Here is a 10,691-nt window from a genome sequence, read left to right as displayed (position 1 = left end):
GTCAAAAGTGACCCACTAGCATGTTTAGCTGTAGAAAATGTTTATATTTCCATGTGGGCTGTACACCAATAGGATATAAGGATTGTCTTGTGGGTCATTTTGGACCCATGAATGATGAAACCTGTTAAACACCAGAAAAAGAGTTCGAAGGCCACACACAAACTCTCTCTAATACATACACACACACACCAGCCCACACACACACACCTGTGCCCCCCCCCTATTCCCCCTCCACACACACACACACCCACACAAACACACATGCATACACACACACATTTATCAAAGAAACTGGTTTGATGTACAAATTGAACTTGTATTTGACCGCCACCTTCACTCTCAATCTGCACCTGACCCCTCACATCACACAAGTTCCCCAACACAACGAAAAACAATCTCTGACATAATAAAAACAAATTAGGTATAGAGGACATAAAGGTATATGAATCTGAGTACCACTAGATGGTTCCTATTTGAAGCCATAAGTCGACGTTTCACTGCCCAACAAGTCCTTTGTTCTGTCCTACATGGGATCTTCAGCATAAGAAGTTCAACATCTTATGTTGAACAAATTCTTGTGCTAAAGATGTTCAACTTAAAAATAGCTTATAAGTTGAACCTTATGTTGAACAGAAAATATTCTTCATCTTGTGTTGAACACAACATAAGAGCTAATGTTAAATTATTCACAAAATCAAGCAACATTTTGTTTTGTTGTGTTGTTTTGTCTCTGACATAATAAAAACAAATTAGGTATAGAGGACATAAAGGTATATGAATCTGAGTACCACTAGATGGTTCCTATTTGAAGCCATAAGTCGACGTTTCACTGCCCAACAAGTCCTTTGTTCTGTCCTACATGGGATCTTCAGCATAAGAAGTTCAACATCTTATGTTGAACAAATTCTTGTGCTAAAGATGTTCAACTTAAAAATAGCTTATAAGTTGAACACCTTATGTTGAACAGAAAATATTCTTCATCTTGTGTTGAACACAACATAAGAGCTCATGTTAAATTATTCACAAAATCAAGCAACATTTTGTTTTGTTGTGTTATAAGAGGTATTTTTATAATTTACTTCCTAAAAAAATATAAAGGAATGAACAGTTGACAAAAAAAGTTCCAAATTGTTGACTTTTTGTTCCCTTTCAGTCTAATTAATTCAGAAGTAATAACTTCTCATTTATATGATTACAGCAATAAACCTTTCCTGTGTAAAGGAAAACACTTGGTCTGTGGGGAACAAAATACTGTTGATCGTCTCTTTGTATTGTATAACAAAAATACATGATAAAAATATATTAAATTGGGTTGAATTGATAGATAACAGATTGTTTCATTATTCATCAAAATTTAATTGATTTGCTTTATTTTGGGGCTTTTGTTAGGCCAGTAAGATATCAAACCACCCATTAATATTTTAAAGGGGGGTCATTTTTTACCCATAGGACAAGGAGAGTAAACAGAATGTTAAGATCGGACGAGGGTTAAACCAGACCTTTAACATGCAGTGACATGCTTGACCAGTACAGAAGGACACTGTGACCAGTCTGAGCCAACACCCTTCATAACTTTGTATTTCCTCCAAAGTATTGTCCTGGATGTCTTAGCGAACCACTCTGCCACTCTGACGGAAGAACAGAGTGAGGAGACCAAATGGGTTTCATAATGGAATTGAGGTCAAAGGAGTTCTGATTGATTTGGGTTATTACCAGATCTTACCAGCACAAAAAAAGAACCTCATTACAGCTGAGGTTGTGTGTGTAAAATCCATCATTTCAGCAAACACAATTAAGATGCTCTGTAAATGATTTGGCAAAACTCGACAGTATTGCTCAGAAGACAGCCATCTAATACAGATTTAAGGTTTGCCGCTCTTCTCACACTAGAACAATAACTTCAGACAGAGCCACGTGAAAAATGTTGCATCAAAACACTCATGAGTCCAATTGATTCCTCTCCATTTTGTCTGTCTTTGCTCCCATCCCCCTCTTTTGTTTTGACGTAAGATACTCATCTGCATTTCCTCTCTCTCTCTTTCTCTTCTTCCTCATGTCTTTTCCTCCCTCTCTGCATTGCACTTTTCCAGCACACCTTTCCCCCCTGGCTCTCCTGCAACTAAATATAGTGACTGGTGCAGACAGCTCAGCCTTATAACGAATGGTAAGCAGAGCAGCGGTGCTGCAGAGGCATGTGCATTTGGATGAGCTGCAGCTTGACTTCAAGAGACAATGAAGTGCATTCATATGGTGAAGGAATCACAGACACATAATTTAGAGAAGGAAACAATGCAGATAAACAGAATGTATGTGTACTACTATCATAGATGAAGGGAAGAAAAGCATTCATTGCTGCAGATGACCTGTTGCTTTGGCACTGAATGCAAGAATACTTTTGTCTTGTCAACGGAACAAAATACGTTACTTTTATCTTTGATTGAGGGGATTCTGAAAGGTTTCCATACTATGGAAATGAACACAAGGCTTCTCCCTGTTACACTCACAAAATATATCAAGTGGAGCCAGCACAGAGTGCCTCCCACAGAGATAGACTGGAGCAGTACCCTCATATAAGTGGAATAGCAAGAGCAAAGCAGATTTTGCATGCACATATTGTGTGGGAGTATCCAGAGCATCAGCTGTTCCTGTTTATGTGAGGCAGCAGCATGAAGTGCAGAAAGGCAACATGGAAAACATTTACAGAGAAATTATTAATAACTCTGCTTTTCTGATACCAGCACCTTCACATGATTGTTGTTTTTCTGGGGTCACATGTCACACCAGAAGCTTCTTGAGCAATATGATGACTGGACATTCTCATCATGTTTATATGTACATATAATGGTCTCAACAAATTGGCCACATTGCATTTTATTTGTGAATTTGAAACCATTTGAGGCCTCTTGAAATTGGACCCAGTTTGAATCAGATTTGAAAAGGCTCATCAGAGATCTGGAAGAAATATATTCAACATTTCTAGAGGTATTTAAGTATTATACAGAACAAAAAGACAACCTAAGGTTGTCATATACCTCACATTGTTTGTGTCCATGAATCACATACTGATGGCAACACATTGCCCCTAGATATAGGAATATAGGAATCATAAAGCTCTTAAATTATGATGAATCAACAATCCACTGTTCAGTAACTAACAGATTTACATTTCAATATTCAGTTTATTTTGAAACTATTAGAATAATCCACTGACTAATATTTGTTTCCTCACTGTATCTACAGGCTTTTAGAAATCCAGAAATATTAGAATAAACTAAAGAATAGAAGAACAAAAAATATTTAAAAAATTAAAACAAACATAAAATAAAGATCTGAAGTACAAATGTGAGAGGTTCACAGATAGATCATGGAGAGTGTTTGGCTTTGAGGTAAGTATATTTGAATCTTTGAATCAAAATAAACTGAAATATCTCATTGGCTGTAGAGAAACAAAAAGCCTGTGAAAATACCCATAAATCACCAGATATTCCAATTTAAATAAACCTGAATGGTTCTTATTTAACTCCTCCTTTTAAAAAATGCCACTGCGGTTGAGGTAGGATGGAATATGGACTCGTTGTTGAACGTATCTGCATCAGTGCCATTAAAGTCTAACTGGTGGACTCACCCAGAACTCCAAGCCGGTAGTTGATGGTGATGACGATTACGTTCCCATAGCTCGCCAGGATGCTGCCATCGATCATGTTGCCAGTTCCCTCCACATACGAGCCTCCATGGATGTAAACCATGACGGGCTTTAATCCATTCTCATCATGAATATCTGAATGAGAAGAAATCACATATCAGAAAAAGAATACAACATTTAGAAGTGAATTGTCCAAGATTTTGTTCATAATATATGAGCTATATTCAAAGTTTGTAAAAAGAAACTATTGAGGACATCTGCAAACTGTAAAGTTGTAACAAAAAACTTCAACCAAAATACAACTCCACATGAAATAAATAGAAAGGAAATTTCTCCCTCATCTTATATTTTGGAAATATTGAAGCAACATGTCAAGTTGCTTCAATGAAGTTAAAGTTTAGAGAGAAACAACAATTCCAATTGAACAATGTCAAGAAGCACCATCAACTACGGAGGGGTGTAAGGACAAAAATGTTAACGTTCTGGATTGTCCATCACAACGAAATGATCTCAGTCCCAGCTGAAAAGGTGCATGGGACTTCAGTCCCAGGAGGACCTGGACAAAATTCCAACAAACTATTGTGAAAAACTTATGAAATGAAACATTTGCAATCTAAAATGCAATTCTACCAAGTAGCAAGAAACAAAGGAGAAATTCAGAATTTTAAGAATAAATGATCTAAATCATCTTCTAATCGTTTTATCTGTAGAAATGATTTTAGTAGCTCTAAATGACCTCAAGTAAGATAAGCTAGTCAGTAACACTAAAGGTTGTATAGAATGTCCATAAATCAAACTTTGGTTCAGTATTGCTAATATATTATGTGCTTGTAGTAAGTGAAAAATAAACCAGTCCATTGAAAATATAGGAAAAATCTGATTATTAATGATTTAGACATTTTATTTTATTTTTTTTATCTAACATGAACTTAAGTATCCAGTACCTTTAAGGACAGATGGTGTTAGAAACATGCTTTGAGTTCCTCCAACAAATCCTGATGAGCACATTTATGGTTTAAACCCTGTAATCTTTACATCAGTCTGTTCTCTCTGCTCCACTTATTTGTGTAATGCATTGGGAATATGGCAATAATGACAGATGAAAACCTTGTTAATGAAACTCTCCGGTTGTGATTAACCAGGATGATTAGCAAATATGTATCTGGTATCTAAAAAAACATGAGAGAATCCCTTTTATCAAAGAGTATGGAAGGACAAAATAAAAAGTGTTTGTACTAAATCTGAGAGCAAAGGAGGCACAAGCATTTTTACCAAGAATTCATTCAAAATTTGGCATTTGTTGTAACTTTATTCACCTGACTCCTTTGAACCACCGGGGTGAAAGGGAAGGAACATCAGAGCAGTCCTTCTGATGGCTGGTCTCACTGCACTACAGCAATTTTTGGTTTTACCTGAAACCAACTCCTGAACAAATTCATTCACCCCAGCTCAGAAATCTCTCAAATGTCATTTAGGATGGAAGTCTCCGCCAGTGAAAATTGTAAATTGAAAGCAGAGGTTGGGAGCTGTAAGTATGAAATATCCAAAATGAGGAAACCGAGCCGTAATGTTTGCTGGTTATAATTTGCAATTTCACTGGAAATAAACAGGTGTTTATTTCTAAAACAATCTTTCTTATAGATTTCTGTGGCTGATGATAAACAAGAGAACAAATTCCATTTAGTCCAACACTAGACTGGTGAACAAGTTAAGTGACCAAGACACCATGCTGAAGTTTCCCTCTTTGTCTTCCAAAAGTAAAGATGGTCATTTTAACACGTCACTTTTTGTTTCATCAGTCACGTCTCCAAAAAATAAAGTCTTTGTCCCTGAGGACATCTGCAAACTATCAAATATTTTTGGAGTGATTACATTTTTCTCTTTTTTCACAATCTTTAATTGATATATTTTTTGTGGACACCGCAGCTCCAGCAGTCAGACTGTGACAAGCAAATGTCTTTTTTAAAGTGCATGGAAAGATCTAGTTCTCCACTGTGTTAGAAAAGAGAAACTGCCATACAAAGCACTTGAAACATCAGTAAGCACAATTAGAAAACCACAAATGGCTAAAAGGTTAGCCGCTAATGATGCTAAAGCTAACATCTGCTTCGTGTTTGTTCAGATTCAATTTGTGCATTTGATCATTTCTTTCTTTCAAACTGAATTACACCAATACATTAAACTTGAACTGCATAATGTACGCTGGAAATGAATCATTTTAAACAGATTGGATTTATGAAAACAAAAATGAACCAATTGTTTTCAAAACACTCTCATACAGAAAGTACCACAAAATTCAACAAGAACAAAAAATTATGTCCCTGGTCTGTGTCTATTGGTCTTAAATTGGATCTTTTACGTGCATGCAAAATATTAATCCCTCTTCCTGTTGGTGATGGTGCAAAATAATTTGTTTGCTGTAAAACACATGATGCACCTCAGTGGGTCTAAAAACAAATCAACAAAGGTACCAGAAGGCAGGAAGAGTGCATAATTCTCCTTTTCTACAGAATAAAAGCTAAGGCCAAGAAGTCCTGAGCAACCCACAGAGAGGTTATTAATGTCTGCTGTACTCTGAATTGTTGCCCCCAGCTTAGTAAAGGCCTATTTCTCAACTCCTCACCTGTAACCAAAATGGCAGAGTCAGAGGTTAGGGTGGAAGTGGTAGGGGGATGGGTTGATGGGTGCTAATGGTGACCCATGGGAGGATCTGAGGTCAGAGCCCCGGGTCGATTTACCCCATTTTAAAAAATGCCTGCTACTTACAGAGGCTGGCCAGCACAGTGGTGTCAATAACTTCCTGTTTGTCATTCAGTTCCACATTAGAACAAGCCCCCGCGGAATGGGACGGGCGGCAGGAACAACCTTGAAAAGGCAGATCCACATAAAACAAGAGCAGTGCCATTAAATTGTCATAGCCTCTAACAGATCGGCATCTGATGGTTGCTGCAGGCATCTGTGGGCTCAAACAAAACTATTCTCTTGCTTTCCATCAAACAAACAGGAAAACTGACTGCTTGTGCCTCTCTCTTTGGTTGGAGTGCATCAAGTCACATGCTAAGAGCAATGGAGAGGATGAGGAAGTCTACTCAGCCTAATTCAGTCCAACAAAGAAGACAAGTTAGCTCTCATTTACTAAAACGTCAAACATTTAATTTCACCAACATGTCACTCCTGAATGAAAATAACAGACGTGGTTTAAGTTTATTTGCAAGCACAAGGCAGTGCAACGTGCTTTACATGATAAAGACACAAAAATACAAAATCATAAAATCAACATACCAATAAAAATGACATTTTGTTGAGTGTTGTCATCAAAATCATAAATACATGTCAAATATTACATATTAAAAAGTTTCATTTATTATCTTGCAAAAGTGACTCTAAACAGGTGGGTTTTTAGTCCTCAGTGTTTGGGCAGGTTTGTGCTTTTCTGGAATGTTATTCCAGAATTCTGGTGCATAAAAGCTGAATGCTGCTAATGGCTCTAGAACATGATTCTAGAGTTAGAACCATGTTTGGTTCTGGCTCTAGGGATTAAGAGCAGGCCAGAACCAGAAGACCTGAGAGGCCTGGAAGGTTGATACAACAGCAGATCTGTAGTGTATTGTGCTGCTGAGCCGTTCAGTGATTTATACACTAACAACAGTCTTTTAAAATCTATTTAAACCTAACCTGACTATCACTAAATTGCATCCTTATTGCATTATTTTTTGAGTGCTTCATAAAAACCTAAATCTTTTGAAAACGGCCATTTATACATCAGTGTTTTTATTTTTATTACTTTCTTAGATTTAAGCATTCAGTTGATTCTAAATCTCTCTTGTCAGAATCTGCACTTTCCACCTTCTTTTTTTAACTCCTCAGCAAAAGCTGGACGTGTTTCAACGTAAATATTGTTCAAACCAGTTTGACATTTGTGCTAATTATACAGCCTTACATGAGCTGTGCTCATTTGGATCAGAAAGACCAACTTTGGGTAATTGTGTATTGTCTACCAAAGGAAAATTGGTCTGAATGCAATTAGAGTAATTTAGAGCCTCTTCCAGAGGAGTAGTTTGGATTTTACCTCAATAATTCAAGTTCTTCCATCCCTGGTATGAGGAGGTTCAAAGCCAGAGAAACTGAAAGCAAACCTGCCAACTTACATGAATGTATTGATGTTTGCTTCAGGCTGATTTGGTGTTTTATCATAAGTCTTGGGTGGGCTCAGGATGCCATGCTCCAGTCCCACCATTAAGGAGTCCATTTAAAGGAAAATAAAACGGTGTGTTTAAAACGCTTTTCTCGTTGTCTCTCCCACACTGTCTCTGTGCCTCTCACTCTCTGAACTCTCTCAGTTCTGCAGAGCTGCCTCGGTGACTGTGCACTGAGTTCGTCTTGGACATTTATCACTGCCACCCGGGCCAGGGGGATAATATATTCCTCCAGTGGCTGCGTATGTTGCACACATTACTCATCTTTATATGGGAGAGGGGGGTGGAGAGAGGGAGTGGATGGTGTTTGAGGTGGGCTGGGAGCTTGTTCAAGGGGAACCAACTGAGTTTTCTATTGCTTTCAGCATTTTCTGCTGTTCGTGGGACAAATAAAACTGGCTGTTAATGGAATCTATGTAAAGTGCATCGCTGCAGGCTTGTCTGCCCTCTCCACTACCGCTGCTGTCATAGCTGACACTGACCTTCTTCCTGCTCAGTGGTTTTACTGACAGCTGACACTACATGTACAGATAGCCATCATTTGGCCAAGAGCTAAGACTTCATATCTTAAGAAGAGAAGAATGAAGAAAAGAGAACATCTTCATAAATCTAAGTGAAAATCTGGACTTGAGTAATTACAGTTACACTGACATTACTCACTGTAATTACATTACAGTTTTAATTCTGCTTGTCTTGAGAAGGTATAAATCCAAACTGAATTGTTGGTAAATCCAGGACAGAAGATGTAGAGCTTATCTGCAGTGCTGCGTGGTTTCTCTGCAGAGGTATAGGTGGGACCACAGGGGAGCTACAAGAGTAATTCATTGCCACTGCAGATGTAAAAACGGTCACGATGCATTGATCTGCCGTGCTTTCCTGAAAACACAGCCAAGGCCTACTGGTGTCTGAGTGTGTGATTTAAGTAGGCCAACTCGTAACAGGTAATTATAAATAAACATGTCTAACACTGAACGGGAATAAGAAGGACAGCAAATAGACCCTCCCAGGAAAAAGTAAAAATCAAGAACACTGCTTCCTAACATGTTTCTAAAAAACAGTAACTCAAAATTGAATCTTAACTGTGTGATTGACTTCATTAAACCAAGACTCCAGTGTCATCCATTCAGATTATACTTTGTGTGTGTGTGTGCGTTCTCTAATTATTGTGTTTGTGTTGAGTCATTGTAAGTGAACTAGTTTGTCACCTGAAGGTGCACACATGTCAAGAGTGGTGTAAAAGGTGGAAGGCCTGTAACACACAGGACAGGTGGGCTCGACCCAGGAAGGACACAGCAGTCCCAGGCAGACAGACATGAGGCAGCACTCCAGGGCTTCCGTCAGCTGCTTGCTGAGCACAGCAGCAGGATCCAGCAGGGCAAAGAGCTGCAGGGGGAGACTTAAGGCGCTTGGCCCCCCTGACCCATGTCAGGACTCAGCCACCATAGCAACCAGAGCCCCCAGCAAGACCGACCAATGTCTGTGGTGATGTGAAATGTTGCAATGAATGCAATGCATTTCTAGGGCGCATTGTTGCTTAGGTGAGTGAGACTTCACTGAAAGGTCTCCCCACACCAAGACTGTAAGTGGCAGGTGTAGTTACAGTCTTGGCTGTTAATGGAATCTATGTATGCTCATCTACTGTTGAGGCTGTACATCACAAGACCCAATTGCAGTGCAGTATAGCATATGCTAGGGAGGATGAGGTGGTTCACTCCAGTGAGACCAGTCATTCCTCAGAAATCCCCAAAGATGCCAGATAGTCCACAAAGTCCAAATTGAGATTACAAAACTCAAAACTGCAACTCTTGCACAAGGCAATGAATTGATGAATATTAAAATTAGCAAACACCTGGTGGAACTGCTCACCTGCTGCTCATTACAAGAGCAACCTCTGTGAAACACGGCTAAAAAACAAAAACAACATTATTAAATGGCTAATAGAGAAGCCATGTTGTGATGACATCCTGAAGGAGGAGTTTCAGAAAGAGCAGGATTTTATTAAAGAGACAGAGGTCAATTTCAGTTATGACGTCAAATTTATTTTAAGTCATATTTGATATATACACATAAGAGTCCTTTAGTCTTAACACAGTTAATCCGCGCCTTTCTAGGTAAAGGCGGAGAAAACCGCATTCGAATCCAAACAGTGGACCTAGGGCTGTTTGGGGCCCAAAACTGGTCTCTCCCTCTCCAGGCTCCTGTGCAGACCTCCAGCTCACCGCCCGCTTCCTCCTCAGTCGGTCAGCTGTCCCTTGGGGCTAATGCACAGCCAAGTTGTTGCACTTTTTAGCTGGTTCTTCCCGAAACGGCTCACAAAAGTTCCGGCAAGAAGACAAACTACAGAATATTGTTTGTTCTTAAAATGACAGAATACAATATTTTAATAGAGTTTTTACTTCAACTGTTTATTTTCTTTTTAATGAACTCGTGCCCATTTCAAACTCCTATCAATAGACTTGAAAATTATTACATCTTAAGATATTAAGTTGCATACATTAAATTTGTTGTTTTTCAAAACAACAATAAGATATATATTCCTGGGAATCCTGGGGGTTACATACACATATGACAGGTAGTGATAATATTATGTCTACATGAATATTATGTGTACATGAAACATCATGCCTTATTAGAAGGACCTGTGCAAAAAGTAAAGAAACTAGAAAATATTCTCCTACAGAGCCACATATAGAAAGACACTAACTGCTCTTCAGCTCTCAGGATAAGTCTCCTCTGAACATCACTAACATGATTTCACTTCTTAAATGCAGTAAAGATTTTATTTTTATAGCTTATGCTTAGACTCTGCAACATGTGAAAATTATCTTTTAAAGTAACTTCCATAAAAACTG

The 10,691-nt window shown here is 38.4% G+C and overlaps 1 protein-coding gene across 1 annotated transcript in view; it reads right to left on the bottom strand.

The window, feature by feature from the left end:
* nlgn4xa (neuroligin 4 X-linked a) overlaps positions 1-10,691 on the bottom strand; it is a 97,175-nt gene that overhangs the window by 50,935 nt on the left and 35,549 nt on the right. The window contains exon 3 of the mRNA XM_055059210.1: positions 3,626-3,778. Coding sequence (XP_054915185.1) covers positions 3,626-3,778 — 153 coding nt within the window. The remainder of the gene's footprint in view (positions 1-3,625; positions 3,779-10,691) is intronic.

Source organism: Poeciliopsis prolifica, unplaced genomic scaffold, assembly GCF_027474105.1.
Source record: "Poeciliopsis prolifica strain line A6 unplaced genomic scaffold, Auburn_PproV2 SCAFFOLD053, whole genome shotgun sequence".
Taxonomy (NCBI): Eukaryota; Metazoa; Chordata; class Actinopteri; order Cyprinodontiformes; family Poeciliidae; genus Poeciliopsis; species Poeciliopsis prolifica.
Note: the sequence above shows the minus strand (reverse complement) of the source record. Positions and strands in the feature narration are given on the sequence as shown.